The 19,123-nt window shown below is 48.5% G+C and overlaps 1 protein-coding gene across 3 annotated transcripts; it reads right to left on the bottom strand.

The window, feature by feature from the left end:
- Positions 1-89: 89 nt before the first annotated feature.
- On the bottom strand, positions 90-13,750 carry PPP2CB (protein phosphatase 2 catalytic subunit beta). 3 transcript variants are annotated; one of them, XM_075090052.1, is made up of 9 exons: positions 13,452-13,727; positions 11,775-11,867; positions 11,439-11,590; positions 5,012-5,221; positions 4,585-4,758; positions 3,942-4,031; positions 2,451-2,612; positions 1,448-1,566; positions 90-842 (listed from the first exon to the last, which is right to left on the bottom strand). In XM_075090052.1, the coding sequence occupies exons 4-9, from the start codon at positions 5,126-5,128 to the stop codon at positions 770-772; spliced, it is 735 nt and encodes a 244-aa protein (XP_074946153.1). In that variant the 5' UTR covers positions 5,129-5,221; positions 11,439-11,590; positions 11,775-11,867; positions 13,452-13,727; the 3' UTR covers positions 90-769. The 3 variants fall into 3 exon arrangements, with proteins under 3 accessions (XP_074946153.1, XP_074946152.1, XP_074946151.1); XM_075090051.1 differs by lacking the exon at positions 13,452-13,727 and having other exon boundaries at positions 11,775-11,876; XM_075090050.1 differs by lacking the exons at positions 11,439-11,590; positions 11,775-11,867 and having other exon boundaries at positions 13,452-13,750.
- Between the last annotated feature and the right edge of the window lie 5,373 nt (positions 13,751-19,123).

The following is a 19,123-nucleotide window of genomic DNA, read 5'->3' on the forward strand; positions in this document are numbered from 1 at the left end:
GCTCCGGGCTCGGTGTGGCTCCGCCGCTCCGCCCCGGAGCCGCCTCCTGACCCGCCCTCTCCCCGCCCGCCCCGGCACAACATCACGGGTTGGGGCTGACAACAGCAAAGTTTATTGGTTTAGGTACAGCGAGGAGGATTGCAAGCACTTCCAGGACAAATGTACAGAGGGGAGAGGGAAAATAACAAAACAAAACAAAAAACCAAAACAAATGGACAAAAAAAAAAAAAGAAACAAGAAAAAAAAGAAGGCAGGATCAACACCGAGTAGGAATCGAGCTAAAAAGGGAACGCTTTTATCTGTGTTATGACAACGTACTCCCAAGCAGGAATTGCTTCCTTTCTCCAGTTAAGTCGGTCTTTCAATAAAATAAAGAGTGGTAGGGGAAGAAGTTAGTGTGCATTTCCCTCGAAAATAAACTCCAATTCATGCCAGTTAACACTACAACTAAAAATTTACAAAGCATCGAAGGAGATGGAAGTGTTATTAGAGTTACCTTTTCCTCTCTGAACAGTCCAGAAGAAAAACAATGACTACAAATACAGCAGGCAAACTGACTGTTGGACTGATGGGTATAGGATATATAATATAGTGTTGTAAGGAATTCAGTCTCAAGTTGTGCTAAATGCTCTTCATCCTCTGTATGGCACATTTTGGTCCATGATGGGGATTTTAAGTTGAGACGAACCCCGATTTCTTACAGAAACGTGTAAATATTGTTGCTCTTTAAAATGCCAGGTGTACTTCCTTCTAAAAGGTTAGGAGAGGTTTATAGGAAGTAGTCTGGGGTACGACGGGTAACATGAGGCTCTCCACGGCGAGGTGCTGGGTCGAACTGGAGGCTGCAGGGAAGAAAAAGGGATCGTATTCACTCCTCCCACAAGGTATGTTCCAATGCCACAACAAACACTAGACTCGTTCTCCTGCTGCTATTGCTTTACTCATCCCAGCTGCCACCACATAAAACGTTCCAGGCCCCAAAACAAGCATCTGTGGGAGTTAAAACTCATCAGCTGGTTGAAATGCTGCTTGCGGAGTGAACACCACCCAGCAGCCAGCGCTTGGGCAGCCATCGCTACTTGCAGGCGAGCTCAGCTGAATGCACAATTCAGACTCTCTCACCCACCTTTAGAAAAGCTAGTGCCATCAAAAATAAAAATTAAATACATAAAACAATCTGTCATCACCCTCTCCATCAAGCTTGGGCAATAGAGAGATGAAGAAAATGCAGAAGCTCCAACCCTCCAGACAGTGCGGTACCCAAGAGAAGCTTTTAAGGGCTCGACTCACTACTGATTTTCAGGTATTCTTGCAGGTAGAGCACACAACGTTAATTCCAGAGTGGTTCGAGCCAGCTCTTGACAGAAGTACCCCTTTGGAAAGGATCAGACACTCCTCACACTACAGAGCCGCGAGGAAGAGGGAACAGCCCGAGCCAGATACTCACAAGGAATATTTTAAAGTGTCATCTAGTTCCATGATAGCAGCCTGGTTCCCACAGCGGTAACAGTAATTGGGCGCACTGAAAATGGTAACCACGTTTCGGTCGTGGCACCAATTATAACCCTGCCAGAAACAAAAAAAAGGGGGGGGGAGGGGGGGGGGGCGGGGAAAAAGGGTCTCGTTAAACCTCAAAACCTCAGCACATTTGAAGTTCCTCTTGAGGCCTGAAACCATCCAAGGCGTTTGTGAAACTGTGGACTTCTCGTAAGCGTTTCCTACTGACTTTGTTTCATTTTAAAACAAGCGCTCTACCGCAAGAGCAAGTGGTAGTTCCCTACCAGAAGCAGCTTCAGCCGCTCTACCCAGAGCTCGGCCATTCGCCGCTCCTGTGTTTAGCCATTTCATATGCAAATTACGGACTGTACCACAAGGACACCCCGAGATTTTTAGGTATGCCTTCAGCTTCCATCCACCACACATGAGAATTTGCCTGCTGGGTGCGAGCAACTTCTGACACACAGTACTGCTGAAGGGATCTACTTGGACTAGATTTTAAAAATACGTCTGCTCCATTGACCCACCTGGCATTTTTCCAGCAAGACATACAAGAATAGCCTATCAACAGCCAAAATTACGGCTTAATCCCTGTCACATCTGACTGCTGAGCATTATAGGACAGCCTGTTCGATGCAGCAGCAGCCTAAGTAGAGCACTCGGCATGTAAGGAGATTATTAGTTCCACAAATGGGGTGTGACAGAGTCCCTCTGACAATTTATTTGGGGGGGTGAGGGGGGAGGAAGGGCAGACCATCCCTTTACATCGCAGGTCAAAGCACATTGTTTCACGTCGCTCGTTGTTTTCCCATGATTAAAGTCCCTCTTTGGTATTTACCTGCACAGCATTTAGGTGTCAGCTTATACAAACCCATCAGCGGAAGGTCTCACAGAGGAGACAAGAATTCGCATCTATGTTTTGTTTGCCCCAGGTAGCAGAGCACTTGCCCTACCTCCATGACAAGTTGGTGAGCACGGGAGACCAGTGTGAGACCATTGGCATGGTTAAATGTTTCGGAAATATCTTGCCCAAACGTGTAGCCAGCACCACGTGGAGATATACCCCAGCCGCCACGATCATCTGGATCCGACCATAACAGGTCACACATAGGACCCTTGAAAAAGATGAAGTGTTCTTTGTTAGATTGCTAGCAAGGCTGTTATAAAAAGCCACCTTATTTACAGTAAAAAGACTGCCAGCACATCCTTCTCTGCACAAGGCACATGAGTTCATTTAACGTGCGTAATATTGGCTAGTCACTCACTTTATCAGTCAGCATCTTTCCCAAAGAAATGATTATGTATGCTGCTGACTGAGAAAGGAGTCCATGCAAGCAGGAAACTGTTCCCACCTCCCCTTCTCGCACACCGTTGACCATTTCACGTCAACTAGTCAGAGACACAAAGACACGGAGAGCAGATCCACATTCTTACTCCCGACTCCCAGAGTGTAATAAAGAAGGCTACGTGAGAAGGCATGCACGTCCAGGGATGCCCAATGGGTTCTCTGGTGCCAGCCAAGTTGCACTAAGTTCAGGAAAGGGAAACGGCCCGTGGGAGGCTATGAACTAACAGAGATTGGCCTTAAGGCTTCAGCAGCCCTTCTGGCAGGGTATTAATCATTTAATTTCCTCTCCTGAACAGTCTATTGTTGGATTTGACATATTCAAAAATATCCTGGTGTACATCTTCTAGCAGTCACAAATGAAGCTCTGGGAAAACCCCAGAGCAACAGTATAATCATTACACCTACCTACGGGTAGGTGTCCCACCAGGTAGCCCCCTAATTCTGGGAGTAATTTACACAGCTTATTTCAGGTTTTCGGAAGGCTTGGGCAGACCTTGCTGCATCGCTTTTACTGTTACACCAAAAGTCGTTGCAGGACAAGCAGTTTATTTTCATCAGGGAACATCTGAGCCCATTTGTCAAGCCCCAACCACTCCAACACTGAAGAGCCATTTGCCACCCTGGGAGCTCAGATAGTGGTTTCTTCAGTCCTGATCTCAGGCCCCCAGACCGTGGTCAACAAAGTGAAACAGCACACAAGAAAGGATTGGCCGGGGGGAAGGATGGTGACACCACATGGCTTCACGTGGTTGTTGTCTATTCATAAGCAAGTCTTTGATGAGGCTGAAGGTAGTAAACACCTTCCCCTGCCAAATACTATTCTCTGAGTCAGCGTGACAGTCAAAAAAAAAATCCCATGATTCTGTGAAAAACAGCTGTTAAATACGCACAGCGTTCCTTTCATAGATTGCTGTAATCAATTATTGACTTGTGTGTGTTTTGCCCAAAATATGTTCATGTGCTCTAGCTTTTAGAAAGGCAATATTCCACTGTGTAACCACGTGTCTCACTGTTTCAATGTATTTCAACGTGAGGTTACATATGCCTTTTCCACCCACAGAAATTTAAGTTTCTGATGCATTTCCTTTCCTGTTACCTCGTGTGGAACTTCCTGAAGGCGGTCCAGAGCCCTGATATGATCCAGTGTATCTATGGATGGAGAGAGGCCACCATGGAGACAGAATATCTGTTCCAGAAAAGAAAAAGAGCTATCTGTTCAGTGCATATTGTTATGGGAAGACTGATCTCAGACATAGCTGTTTCTAAGTCTGTTATCACTCTTTTACAATTACAGCCATCTCACCCTCACAGCAGAGAAACCATATTTAATTCCCGCAGAAAGAAACAAAACCAAAAGGCTGAACCTTGCGTACAGAGATCAGAGCAACAGCAAAGATACCACGCCTTCTGTTTTAAGAACATCTTGCCTCACGGCCACAACTCAACTCACATCTAACGTATCAGGAGGGGGGTCCCCACTTGGTGAGCAGTCATTTAAAACCAACCATACTTGCAATATCCTGCCATTCCTTCATCAGCAGAATCAAAAGCCTTCCCACACCATCAACTTGTGTTAACGCCTCACTGAACTCTTCCCCAAACCCACAGTAAGTACAAGGGCTTTAAATAAGTGTGGATCACAAGTCAAGGGAGCTTCTTCGCGACTGTTCCTGTAGAGGTCAGACGATACAGTCTGCACAACTCTATGACATGGAGCGTTTTCCTTATTCAAGGCTTACCTGGCCATCTACTAGAGCTGTAAGTGGAAGATAATCAAACAGATCTGTGAAATACTTCCAGACGTTGGCATTGCCATACTTCCGCAGACATTCATCATAGAAGCCATACACTTGTGTAATTTGTCTGCTTTCGTGATTGCCCCTCAGTATTGTAATGCGTTCTGGGTAGCGCACCTGTCGACAAAGGATACTATTCTTTAACACAAGAATTATACCATCAATACTGAAAGAAATAGTAACAGAGCATTTCAAACAGCAGTCAAGCGTTCAGCTCTGGTTTAGAATAGCATGTGTCCGTTAACACATTTCAATTTACATCCATCTTGCTCAAGCCAATGGCGCTGTCAATGGGAGGTGCGATTCTTTCAAAACTCCCCAAAAGCGCGGTTTTGCCCAAGGCTGCTGTAGAAAAGCTGTCAAACCATACCTTCAACGCTACTAGAAGAGTCACCGTTTCCACCGAGTAATAGCCTCTGTCCACGTAGTCTCCCATGAACAGGTAATTTGTGTCTGGCGATTTCCCACCAATTCTAAAGAGTTCCATAAGGTCGTGGAATTGACCGTGGACATCCCCGCAGACGGTGACGGGGCAACGTACCTCTTGCACGTTCGATTCTTTCGTAAGAATTTCTTTAGCCTAACAAGAAAAAACACATTTAGGACAAAAAGGTAGGAAGCTCCTCCATAAGCAGGTGCAGATTTTACTGTGCTGCATTCACACAGTAGCTCAAACTGACCACTGGAAAAACAGTTTGCTGGGTAAGCAAAGACAAAGCGCATTTTACATATCCCTTGGCACAAAGACAAGCAGGTTCGCTGTTGTGAGGCCCGGTCATTAAGATCTTGTTGTACCACAAGCACTGACAAACAAATTGAAAGTAGTAACTGAACAAGTTCATTCCCAGTCTTCCCTGAAAGGAAGCGGTGTGGGCTTCAAGACTTGCACTGGATAGATGACTTCCATCACCACTGGGGTTCACCCATGAGTCCTGTGCTTCTTCCAAACATTTCTCAAGCACCGACCAGACGAAGCACTCATCCAGTAAGCTTCACTAGCATCATGGGCAGACATTATCGTCTTAAGCAGAGCTGATGTTTTTTTAACATACATATTTTTGACAGATTTCTCCATCTAGGTGTTCAGCACAGCTCAGGCCTGTTCATCTCCGCTATGTGGGCTATGGCAGCACTCTAATCTGACTGCCGAAGTCAAGTGCTATTCAGTTTCACAATACCTAGAAACTTTTACCTCAAGAACCACAGCTGTCCCCTCAGTATTGCAGCCCATCCCGTGTCCTGTCATCAAGAGTTCAGTGCGAAACTTGCATGAACAGAGATTAGTCAATACTCTTGCCATCTGCTGTAAGCGTAGAGATACCAGAGGAGATAGCGCACGCTGCTCAGGCAGCTATTATGGTTTTTTGAACAACTTGATTTGCAGAAGTACATATAAAGCTAGATATTATTTAACACTTACTCTAGTAGGAAAACTATGACCTCCTAGATGTCTGACGCACGTCACCTGACTTGCAACCACGCGCTTACATGTAGAATCCCTCCTGCCACATTTTAGTCTGACTACCACCTCAGTCGGGCAACGGACTGCTCTCAATTCCACGCAGCCACATGGAACCATTCGTGCCGCCACCTTCGCTGGCAGCACAGCAGCAGGCTGGAACAACTCTTCTGCCAGCACTGACAGCTACTCCTCACTGCCTTCCTCCTCTGGGATCCCTTCAGCTTCCCGCCCTGTCGCTGCACACCCATAAACCTCAAGCGCTCTCCCACGATCAGGATTTCGCAGCAGCGGGTCCATGCCATGGAAACAGCACTACGAACAGCGTGTTCGTTCCGTATCGACTCAGCCAGCTCATCATGTGATCGCTGAGCAGAGATGGTATTAAGAAAGGCTGCACGTGACAAAGCAGCTCATCTGGCAGAAATGCTGGGCAACCACTACGGCACCAGACGAGCTGAGCTGTGTTACTCTGCCAAACAATAACCAACGCGAGCGCCAGCGCTGGGGGCTGCCCCAGCTCTCCGGGGGTACTGCGCTTTCAGATTGCACTGCGGTGAGTACGAGACGGCTGGAGCCGTATGTCAGGAAAGGGAACCTTCTCTGCACATTCCCAGAACATGTAGGAACTAACAAAACCCTTGCAGAGGGGCAGATTTCTTCTTCTTGCTTAAGCTACCAAGGAAAACAAGTATTCCTAAGCTTCACTTCACTAACCTGGCACGGAACATAACTGCATATGCAAGAGGCGCTTCTCTCGCCCAAGGCACTTTTTGCCTGCCAGATTTCCAATCCTCTACCAAGCACAACAGTTGAGCAACTTCTAAAGGCAGGTCACATACAACTGGAAAAGCAAAGTCAAAGGTGATTTAAACATATGGAGCTACAACCAGCTTCCCTGACTGTACCCAGCTGGCAACAAAATGACCACAGATGGAGGGATGGCATCCCTGGATTTAGTCATCTCTTCCTCTATACCCAGCAGTTCCTCTGCTAGTTACAGCCATGTAACGTAGCCTATCTGCATTACCTTATTATCATTATCAAGTGTCATGTTTGTTTTGCTGCCTCTAGCTCATCAACTGATGCAGACTGTGCTCCAGGCACATTTGAGGCACAGAACACCCACAGATAGTCTCGGTCTGATTTGGACAAAAGGGATGAAAGATCACCAGTGCTGAACAGTCGCCAGCAGGCAATGATTGGGCTGTTCATCGCCAAGCCCCTTAGCTCAGGATGAGGTAGCTCCCACCTGCTGCTGCCAGGAAGAAGCTGCTTACTGAGGACATCCTCAGCGGGCTCCCTGAAGATGCCTGTGTTCACACTCAAACATTCCTTGCCTTGCCTCTTTTAGAGAAAGTGCATATTTGGGAAGAGTAACTAAATCCCAAGCAGGGGCATCCAGTGTGCCCCTCGCACAGTATGTCACCTGAGGGATGTGACACTGATCCTCAAAGACACATCCTGCATATGGACTCGATGATGTGGGGTCTACCTAAACTGACTGGAAACTGCTGAACGTGTTGCATCTTTGAGTGCAATAGCAGTACTCAAATTCTGTTCAAGTATCTTTAAAAGCACCTATACAACCTTTTGAGAGCTTCTGCCTTCTGGGAGAGACAAATATAAAACACCATCACAAAACAGCTGCTCAGTGTGCTCTGGCTTGCACAAAGCAAGGGACGGGGTTTCACTGTAAGCTGGAGCTAACTTCCCTGCAAGAGGCGTGAGGTGTTTTCTGACTTTTTGTACCATGCACACCGTTTCCTTCCCAGGCGTGTAACAAAAAATATACTCCCTTGAAGCCTCCAGGGAAAAGATGCAGAACACTGTACAGATACCATACATATTTACCAGCCTCTCAACCTCATCATCACTCTCCACCCCTCCGATCTGCCCCGAAATGTATACAGGTAAAGCAACAAAGGTAACAGAGAAGCTCCTTTTGCACAGTAACAGGGCAAACATACTCACATTAAGTGCATCCTAGAAAGGTGGGCCAGCCCAAGTCCTGAAATTTTGGCACTAGGAGAATCCAGAAGTTTCCCCTCGTGAGAAAGGAGGAGCTAGCACCTGAAGAACAGCAGCTTTTTAAGCTGCCTACCAGCTGTTAGTGTACAGCCTATTTCAGCTTACTATGTAGACAAACATACACGTACAAGAGTAGATTAAGTCTGTTTTAACACTGCAGAGCTGGTTCAAATCAGGCTTCGGAGCTGAGCTTGGCTGGCAACAGAAGTTTGCCTTCATGTGACTTTCTAATGCAGAATGAGACCTTCAAAATCTTAAGCATCATTGAAAACACGCCGGAAAGCAGCAACTCACCAGCGTACTCTGTTGCGCATTTCGCTGTGCAGAGCTAACAATAGAGTCAAATGACTTAAAATAACAAAACCACCCTGACAAAACAAGGATAAAAAACTCTGACTCTAAGTAAGCTGCCCTGCATTATCATCAACTACTTACTTAAGAGGGCTGTTAAATAACGATGACTGAAAAGTCATATTTTAGCTACCTTTGCTTTAGAAAAGGTGACTAACGTTACCAGCTTCCTAAGTGTGTGTCCCAATTTTTTTTTGATGAAAACCATATCTAGGTCAGGATAAAAAGAAGCAGCTTTTAGGTATTTATAATAATGAAACCTCCATTAATCACAATAGTTACCATGTCTGTGCTCAAGATTACTTTGAGGACTAGACTATGTATTGGCTGTCAGCTTGCCCATCATTTCAACTCCCCTCTCTTTCCCAGTTTTGGATTCTGTAGATCACCACTGTAGTCTGGGACACAAGCTCGTCTGCTGCCCGGTCCTCGATCTGCATGGAAGGAGGCTGGAGAATGCACATCCCAATAATTTACTGTCTTGTCCTCACAAGAGGAAACAGAGCGGTCTCAGGGCTTGAACACAACCCATTAATGTGCTGCTTCGAAACCCGAGATGCTACTCCAGCTTTGAGACTACCATCGGGATCACCAGGAGACTAATCCCTCCGTGAGAAGAGACTTAACGATCAAATCCACACCAACTATTAAGCTGTTCAGATTTGTCTGTGATAATTGTGTAGGCTGATTCCACGGGTGAGGGGATTACGATCCAACCAGGAGGCAGATTTTCAGTGTCGTGCTTTCTCTAGAGAAAACCAAAGACCCCAAGCACCTGCTTTGCATACAAGGTCCTCTGAGAGCACGGAAACTCAGCTGCTTCTGGAAGATTCATTTACTGCACTGTGAGCTCAGTTTGATCCATAGTGGCTCTTGCTTCAGGAATCAGAGAAGCCAGCCATGGAGTTTCTGATCAAAATTCAACTGAACTGTCATTCCACCAGCTGCAACAGACCAAACTACTATGACAACAAGTGTGCTAACAATATGAAAATCTGAAGGAGCTTGGCCTGAACAATAACCAGCTAGATTCTCCCCAAACGAGATAGAAGCCGGAGGGACCGAGCTGCCCTGCCCTTCAGCAGCAAGGCAGCAGAGGACAGCCTGGTGCCTCAAGAGTGACAGGGAACGTCAAGGTGCACACGTGCTCCTACAGGTACCTGGGCCAGCATACGCTGGGATGAGTGTCATTGCTGAAGAGATGAAATATTCCTGGCTACGGCTCAACACAACACTTGGAATTTTACGGTTTGAACAGCGTCCAGGATGCTACTTGGCTCTATCGCTCGTACTAATTTCACCAATTAGTGCAGAGGAGCTTGCTAACTCATTCTCCTAAAATTATTCTTAGGTGAAATGATCTCGGAGGGCAGATGCATCATAGGTACGTGCCAGTAACAGCAATGCTCCCTATAGCATCAACTGGCTCCTGCTGCTTGGTCGGAAGCATCAGTTCACAATTACCATTCAATAACCATAAAAGAAATGCAAGTCTTCATTAGCGATTAGAATCCTTCTCCTCCCACCACTTCACAGCACAAAGCTCTCAAGCTGCTCACAGCAACAAGACTGTAACCCTTCTTACACATCCGAAGAACAAGGATAGAAAAAAAGAAGCTGCAAAGAGAGAGACAGTTATGGATGGTTGCTTGCCTGTATTTAATTTAAGAGACAACCTTTTACTTGCTTGCTTTCATATCCCATTTTATTACCTCGGTGAAAAACCCATTTCCCTGGGATAAGTAGGATGGCTCTCAACTCCCTCACCTGCACTAGAATTCATTTGCCAACCTGACCTGAACTTGAGAATAGAAGTATTCAGAGATTTCTGTGTTCAAACTTGGAAGCGCTTCCTATTAAAGGAATCCAAATTCTTGACCTTTTAGTATGACTTTAGCTGTCTAAAATACAGGTTACAACCTGTGCAAGTTCAAAGGCAGTTCGATACAGCCAGTGCTGCCCTGCGCTGCCATCAGTACCCCAGTTAACAACTTCAAAGCAGGCACCAGCACAGAAAGCTGCCATGGCACCTCGGATGAAGCACAGACATAATCCAAGGCAGAACTCTATAGATTTTCACTGCCTATTTAATGAGAGTGGAAAAAGGTTTTAACAACCTTCTGCCATAAAGAGAGTCTGAGACCATGATGTTACAAGTGGTAGGATGAGATGCAAGACATACGATGCACATTTCCCCAACATGCTGGAACATTTCTCGTGCCTACAAGCTCCAGCAGTGATCATAACTGTTTGTCCTTCTTATCCTATAAATGTCTGCATGATTTTAGCTAGACTTCATTTTGAAGACCAGCAGAACGGGAAACAGTGTTCTTATGTTGTCTCGAGATGACATCTTCATTAACTGCATGAAGAATACATGATTGATTAACTGCCAAAATAATGTCGTAACTGGGCAGGTGACGACAGATGTGATTTTTACAGGTGCAGATTTCAAGAACTTTCAGAACGCAGAATAATTTGGCATAACCTCATCAACCCTCGCTATGTCCAATCTTTCCTTCGTCACTGTCCATTCTGCCAGCAATTAAAACCAAAAATCACCCACACAGGCAAGTCTGGGATTTCTTTTCCACTAATTTACACATGAAGGAAGAGGTGCTATTGTGCTTGGCCTCTTAGAAAAATCAGTCACCCAAAAGGGAGCACTAAAAAGTGAGACAAGCTTGGTAAGGGTTTCTCCAAATATTATCTCAAGGAAACAAACTAAACCAGCTTTTTGGCAGGGCTGCTTCACCCTGCACACCCAAAAGTTTTTGTAAGCTCCTTTCCACTACCAGCCACTCCCCCAAAACTTAACAATAAGCTAATTAAGAGCATCAGAGTATTTAATTCCTACCCAAGTCCTTTCAATCAGTTACCAGCACCCTTGAAGAACGAGGTGCTGTGACGGATGACATACGTTTCCCTCCGTGCACCACAGGTTCAGGGTTCCTACCTGTCATCTGGATGACAAACACCCTCTCCACCTCCAGCTGCAACGCGGCGTGCTGAGCTGCCACTCTCCCCATTTACTGTGAGAGCCCTGACGTACAGCCACAATCTGCTGGCACTGTCCTCCAGCTTCTCAAGACACAGCAGCCACAGCTCCTTAATTAACAATGCAGCCAGAGAAGAAGAGAAATGGTTTGCTGTTAACAGCTTGCTGGTTAGAACAGCAGTTCCCAACCAGCAATGCTTGGAGCAGGGCAGAGATCACGCTAATAAATTCTTCCAGGCTTATTAGCTGGGCCTCACGCAGGAGACAGCACAGCCACAAAGAGCTCTTACTCACTCTTCAAGACACATCTACTCTTCAAGCCACTGCTGTCGCTCCCTGCTGCAGCACCAGCCCTTCTCACCACACTCCCTCGGAACTGGTAGAGCTCTGGAGAGAGAGTCATAAAACAAATGGACAGCCCCTGCATCGGATTAAAAAAAAAAAAAAGGCAAAGGGGGAAAGAAAACAGAGGCTGAGTGGGGCCAGCCAGGTCCAGTCAGGACTACTAGTGAAACCATTTGCCAGGAAGCCAGAGCCTGGAGTCCTACACAGTCTCTGCTTTGTGGCACTCAAGCAAACAGCTTTCTGACAAAACACCCACCCCGGTACATTGCGTGGTTGCAGAGCAGACCCTCTCTACTGTTCAGATCTTACCACTGCGGTAGCCTACTGAGGATCCGATAGAAGGAAATTGCTGCATCTTCTGAAGTTGGCACTGAGATGTTTAGTCACTGGCAAAAATGTGTTGCCATGAACAGGCATCAGAAAACATGTTCCACTTCCGAGAGAACTGAGACACATGGATAATAATGTGACAATGCCAAGTTCACCACCAGCAACGTGACGCTAAAGGGAACACCAAACTAACTACTCTGCGCCTGATAGTATCAGTTTGTCCAGGGAAGGAAGCTGAGAGCATCTCTGGACCACCTGATGCGCAGCAATGGTCTCTGCTGGTCACTGAGATAAGAAGCAGATAGAAAGGATAATCTTAGTTACTACCTTTGTTATCACTTCCATTCTTTTAACTGTCACATCTTGCCAAGTCCAAAGAAAACCCTAACTTAGTCACAGATTGCAGCACTGAGGGAGCGTTCACACAGAGGTAGTTGATTTTGTTGGGTTGACAGTTGGACTTTATGATCCCAGAGGCCTTTTCCAACCTTAATTAATCTATGATTCTATGAATTTATCAGACACAATCCGACACAAGTCTAGAGATCTGTCTCCTGATGGGGAAAGGAGGAAGAAAAAGCTCTGGACAGTCTATACTAAACAAGTCCAAACGGGAATTTGCCAAAGGACTGTCTAAACCACACTCTGAAATAGCATACCGTGTCCTTTATCCAACCACTTCTTCTATTTTAGTCTCCCTCAGCAGCTTGTAAGCCTCTGTTTAGGTCAGCACGACAGCTTATCTCTTAACCCCCTCTGCTTTCCTAGATTACACATCCGATGTCAGAAGGTTTCCTCATCGGTTTAGGGCTGACTTTTTAGTACGTGGCCACTACACGTTACAAGACACAAGGGAGAAGTGCAACATGAGGGCCCTAAAAGACAGAACACCACCCTTGAGCCTCCCTGGAAATCTGGATGAGCCCAAGGCCAAAAGGTAATAAACGTATCATTGAGGGAAGTTATTTGGGGGAAAAAATGCTATAAGCGTGGCATTTTTGACGCCAGAAGACGCCCTGCTGCGGCGTGCAAGAGGACGCCCAAGCTCAGACGTACCACAGGCAGCACCGTGCTCTCGCAGGGAGCAAAAGCGAACAGGGAGGAGAAGCGAACCCCAATCCCCCCTCACAGCACCCCGCCCGCCCCCCCTGCCATTTTGGGCACGCCGTGCCCGCAGCTCCCCAGCAGCGGGGCCGAGGCACAGCGAGCCCCGACGTGCAGCCGCACGGCCCCGGCTCGCACCGCAAGCCCCCCGGTAAGGCCGGTCGCGGAGCCCCGCGGTGCCCCCGCACTCACCTTCTCGCAGAGGCTGCGGACCTGGCTCTCGCTCAGCTGCCGGCACTCGTTCAGCTGCTCGATCCACTGGTCCAGCTCCTTGGCGAAACCCTTCTCCTCCATGGCGGCGGTGCTGCCCGCCGCGCTGGGGCCGGGCAGGGCCCCGCCGCGATCGGGGCCCGCAAAAGCCCGGGCCCGTTTAACGGTAACAGCGCAACAACCGGGAGGCGAGGCCTGCTCCGCGCCGCGTAATGGCGGCCCGCCTCCCCCCCTACACACACCCCCCTTCCCGCTCTGCGCACTTCCGGCCACACCCACCCCGCCTAGCCCCTCCCCCGCGCGCATTTCCGGGCCACGCCCCGCTCCCTCAGACGTAACGGTCGCCACTTCCGGCTGGGAGCTGGCGGCCGCTGAGCGCGGTCCCGCTCCGGAGGCGGGTTCCGCACTCCCCTTACGGCCCTGTGGCGGGTCCGGGTGAAGCGGGGCACGAGGGAGCCCGGGCTGCGTCCCCCCAGGGTGGCCGCAGGGGCCTGACGGGGACGGCGGGCCGCTCCCGGTCATCCCCAGCTTCGGGGTTTAAGGGGACTTGGCGGGCTGTAAAGCCCCGCTCCTCACGGCGTGGGGGGCCGATGTCCTCATGGGTCTCCAGCCCCCCTCCGCGGCCGGGAGTTGTGCGTGGGGAAGAGGCGAGCTCCTTGTCAGGACAACCACTGACCCCGTCTCTATGCTTTCTGTGCTACCTCTGATTCGGCGGGCTGCTTCGGTTTTCGTTTACATTTCCACACATATTTACAACACACAGCGTCTCGCTGCTGCTGTGTGACAGGAGACAGTCACTCTGTTCCCCCCAAAGCATTTGAAACATCTTACGGTACACATGGAAATAAACCACAGAAAAGTAGGTGCAACTCTCACCCTGTAAGAGGCCCGCACAAAGCAGATGCGTGATTTTTAAAACCCACTGAAATCCTGAAACGGGGAACCCCCTGCGCTGCTGGGGTGGTTGTGGTCTCCTGCGCAGGCACCTCCGGGGAGGAAAATGTTAAGGGGGGGCACCCCTTGGGTTGAAGCAGTTTGGGACGGTGTCCAGGCTTTGCTACCCAACACAAATTCAGGTTTCTACCTGAGGCCGGGGCTTTCAAGGATACACTGATTTATGTGACGGCACTGATCTGACTTTAAAGTCATGGCAACATTTTGGGGTAATTTTTCTGTGGTTTTTTTTTTTCATTGTATCACAGAATTGTTAAGGTTGGAAAACACTTCTAGGACCATCAAGTCCAACCGCCAACCCAACACCCCCAGCCCTCCTAAACCATGTCCCCAAGTGCTGCGTCTACACGTTTTTGAACACCCCCAGGGATGGTGACTCCCCATCTCTCTGGGCAGCCTGTGCCAGGGCCTGACCACTCTTGCAGTGAAGAAATGTTTCCTAATATCCAATCTAAACCTCCCCTGGCACAGCTTGAGGCCGTCTCCTCTCATCCTATCCTAGTATCTTGGGAGAAGAGACCAACCCCCACCTCACTACACCCTCCTTTCCTTCTGCTGGGACTTCTAAGACGCCAGCTCTGTTCTCCGCAGCAGGCTGCTGCCGCGGTGCTGGACATGGCAGGAATTGGCAGAGGCCGTGCTTCCTCCAAGGCTGCAGCCGATGCCTGCGATCGCCGCTGCACAACTTGGTTTAGGGAGAGCTTGCTGTGAGGTGGAGCACCCAGGGAGGACCCTGAGGCTGGACGCACTCCCTCCTTGATGCAAGCTGGTCTGTTCTAAGAAAAACAAAACAAAATTGTAAGCTTTTGCACCCGCTCTGGGTGTCAAGACCCAAGCGTTGGCAGCAGGGCTGTTGCTCACCTGGGAATGTAATAACAATACCTTTCTTCCATCATTTCAGTAGATACGTATTAATTCACTTCACCATCTTTATTTGATTTGCTGCAAGTTTTGACTTGCTTTACTGCCTCCTCTATACCAGAATGTAATAGTAATGGATAGTGATAGTGACGTAATAACTCTGGTGATTACATTGCTAAGGTCCGGAGCGTGGGGTACACCCGAGTCCCGAGTGCCTGGCCCAGGCAGTGAGGACTGGGATTTTAGGAGAACACCAGCGGGAAAATTTTCTGGGATTTTTAGCAGCATAAGATGAGTGAAGTCCCCGCAGTGGGGCTTTTTTCATGTCGGATGGAAAAGCTGACAATCGCTGGGGACATACTCGGGCTGTGCGGGTGTTCTTCTGCTGGGAACGCCAAAGCCGGTCGCAGCTTCCTTAATCCCCGCTGGGTAAAGCAGCCGCACTTGTGGACTGCACCCTGAGGTGCAGGGGAAAATTAAAGCATTCAAAACATCACATCCCTGAAGTGATCTAAAAATAGCTTTAGCAAAGTAAAAGAGAGCAAAATATATATATTAAAAATACAATTCTGTCACTATGCTTAAAGTCTGCCCGCCGTCTGCCATTTCAGTACCCAGAAAAGGCTCCTGCCAGGAACCGTTTGCATACACCTGGATGTTTTCTTTGCTCATTTGTTTCCAGCAGGTTATTTTCAACCGAACTGCCCGCGTTCATGGCGCTGCAGCGGAGAACTTAACGGCTCCTGAGTAAGGCAAAAACTCTGGTGTGGTGGTGGACAATGAGTCTTTCCACCCGAGAGCTTCCCACGGACAGCACGCGCCACATGCCCTAAAATGCATAAGGGAGACCGACACCTGCTGTAAAAATCATCCCATGGCTTGTCCAAAATGACCAAAAAAAGCACGTCCTGGGTCTCAGGAGGTTATGATGCAGCGTTAAAACAAACACTGAGCAGCTTTTAATTACGTCTTTCAAATTTTTATGGTTTCCTCATTATTTAATACGAGGAAACAAAATCGGAAAGAAGGCTGTGCGTTAACTTGGAAGTCTCACATCGCTCCTGCTGGGAGAAATACCACGTACCCCAAGGCTTGCAGCAAAATCAGAGAACAACATTAACTAGCTGTTAGCAAGCTAGTTAAGCTAGTTAATTATGTACTTGCTAATCCTAAACTTTAGATTGGAAACAGCTATTCAGTAACTACTTACTAATCTCTTTCTATTCCTGTATACGGAGACATACAGTTGCATATCCACATCTGCATATGCTTCGGTGGTAAGTTTCTGTTTACCGATCCCTTACCACCATTAAAATATTTAACAGGAAAAGCCTAAGTGGAAAGCTTGAATAGATATATTTCTCTTAGCTCCTTATCAGGATCTAAAGAGGTTTCTTAGGTATCGATCTGAGATGGCAGGTCCTCTCCCAGGCGTCAGGGAAGGACTGGCAAAACCTCGCACCTATGGCTGTTGCAGCCTGAACCAGGACTGTCCTTGGATCAGCCTGACGTGTTTTACTGGAAGAGTGAGCTCTGGGGAAAAGGCACGGATTTCCCTGCAACGGAGCGGCAGGGACCGTAGCTTGCCAAACTGCTTGCCAGGCAGCAACTGGGGCGGATGTTCAGCAGACTCCCCGGCAGGGAAAATTGAAAAGCCTCGCCGAGAGAAAATTAATGAAGGCAGGAGCCTGCGGCGCTACGCTCTGATCTGGATGTTGGCTGTGAGCCTGGCGGAGAGAAAAAAACCTGCCTGGGCACCCCGCAGCGCATCCTCCGCTGTGCAAAAACTGAGGGGGTGTTATAAATTTGAAGCGTACCTGCGGGGTCCCCTCTGGATCACGCTCTCATCGCTGCTGGCCGTGTCCTCCGTGGTCCCAGGGTGGACTGAGAGGAAGGACACCGTTAAGAAACAGGAGTCAGCACGCACAGCTTGCCCTGGACTTGGCTTTGCTGCGCCGGCTGAAGCGTGTAAAGCTGTACCTGTGCGGAAGATGGCGTGCATCTCTGCTTCCCCGTGGGCGAGAGAGGAGTTTGAGGTTGCACTCAGAGGTCTGCAACTCACCGACGCCTCCTCGACACCTCCTCGGCCACCGGTCAGCTGCCACGGTCCCCCTTATTTTGCAGCGGTGATTTTTCCTCTAGTTCCTCAGCATTTGGTGGATGGGCAGCCAGAGGACTGAGTGCCCTTCCCTGGCACAGACAAGCTTCCTGTGCAAAATGGCCTTCATTGTTCTCACAGTAGGAGCCATTTTACCCAAATCTTTCCTCATGGCCGACTTTAAATGCCCAAGCAATCCCAAAAATGGTTGTGGTAGCTGGCTGCTGGAGATGGCCAACGCAACTGTTCTTCCCAAGGTCTCTCTCGAATGATCCATCAGTGATGAGAAGGAAGCCATTTGCTCCTGGCAGTGAAATAACTTGGGGAGAAGTGATAAATCAAACCACAATAAGCTCCGAAATCTTTCCGTCCCTACTTTTTTAGCTATCGAATTCTTTAGGAAGCGAACCGTTTCACGCAACTACCTCAGCATGGGTCTCAACAGCTTCGGGCCTTTCGATGGCGGTACTAAGGCTGCCTTTCTTCACGTTCTCATCAGCATTCAAAAGGGTGCTTGCACCTTCCTCCTGCAAAACCTGAAAGTACTTTTTCAGGGTCTCAAAATGCTCCCTACATCTCACCATTTGTGTCTGCAGCTTCCCGAGATCCACAGGGTGGGTTTCTTCCAGCGCTTCTCCCAGGCAGCAAATATCGGATGTGAAACAGAGATTTTCTTGGCCGTGGCTTTCATAACAAGTCGACGCTGGCATTTCTTATCCATCCTGCTATGGGGTTTTCCAGTTCTAAGCTGACAGACCTCACTGGGTTTGGACACGGCCTCCTGGTCGGGTTTAAAGAGAAGCCATCTCTTTTCCTCCTCAGCAGCCTTTTTGAAAGACATCCTTCTATCTTTCCCAACAAGGCTTTTAGCTGCCTCAGAAAATATATGCTCGGGGCCAAGGAACGATGCCCTTGGGGCCATGGACGCACAAGTCTTGGGGAAGGCTGCCTTTGCAAAGAGCATCTCCGTTAGGAGCCAGGGTGGCCAGTGGCTCTGGCCTCTGATTTTTGGGGGGGCACCAGGCTCCCACCTCCCCATCCAGAAACAGGGGGTTTGCTCGGGGTGCCGGGTTACTTTTCTCTCTGTTTTTGGCCTTGTTCACCCAGAGATCCCCCTGGGCGACAGACTGCTGCCCCTGGTGCCTTCCAGTGTTTCGTGAGCAGATTTTCCACCACCCTCTCTAAAATCTAATAGTTTCTGCGCTAAAACCTTCTGGAAAGGCAATGCTGGTGAAAGCAGCATTAAACGCCACCAAAAAATAAATAAATGCTGGCTCTGTAACATTAAATCACTCATTGGTTACCCTTGCTTTCTTACTTTTGTGGTTTTTCCACTGAAACTGGGTCTTTTAGGGTGCGATACAAAACGCAAGGGAACCCAAATCAGAAATACTTACTTACTGCCACCACCGCCTGCAGAAGGCATTGCCTGGGCTTATCCACTGCTTCCCAAGAGCGGTGTATTCCTAACAGTACACCTGGTTTTTAGAGAGGGAAAAAACCCAAATGGTGAAAAAAAAAAATAAATCAGTAAAGTTCTTTCTTCTGTCCCGGTGCACGAACCGGGACGTGTCCTCAGACTAGAGTCACTGTGCGGCTTCTAGTAGCTGTCCTCGCTTAGGGGAATAAAACCACACCCTCACCCCGTGCTGCGTGGGCACCCTGGGGCCCCTCATTCTCCTCCTCACCCCGTCTCCACATGCACCCCAGGCCCCCTGCACCCCATGACGGGGCACACCAT

Source organism: Phalacrocorax aristotelis, chromosome 4 (genome assembly GCF_949628215.1).
Source record: "Phalacrocorax aristotelis chromosome 4, bGulAri2.1, whole genome shotgun sequence".
NCBI classification, from domain to species: Eukaryota; Metazoa; Chordata; class Aves; order Suliformes; family Phalacrocoracidae; genus Phalacrocorax; species Phalacrocorax aristotelis.

Bases quoted from the DNA above. Each gene is read 5' to 3' on its own strand.
- PPP2CB (XM_075090050.1), bottom strand. From the start codon at position 13,553: ATGGAGGAGAAGGGTTTCGCCAAGGAGCTGGACCAGTGGATCGAGCAG. The intron at 5,222-13,451 runs GTGAGTGCGGGG...TTTTCTTGTTAG, and splicing joins TCCGCAGCCTCTGCGAGAAG to GCTAAAGAAATTCTTACGAA. The intron at 843-1,447 runs GTGAGTATCTGG...TCTTCCCTGCAG, and splicing joins GACACTTTAAAATATTCCTT to CCTCCAGTTCGACCCAGCAC.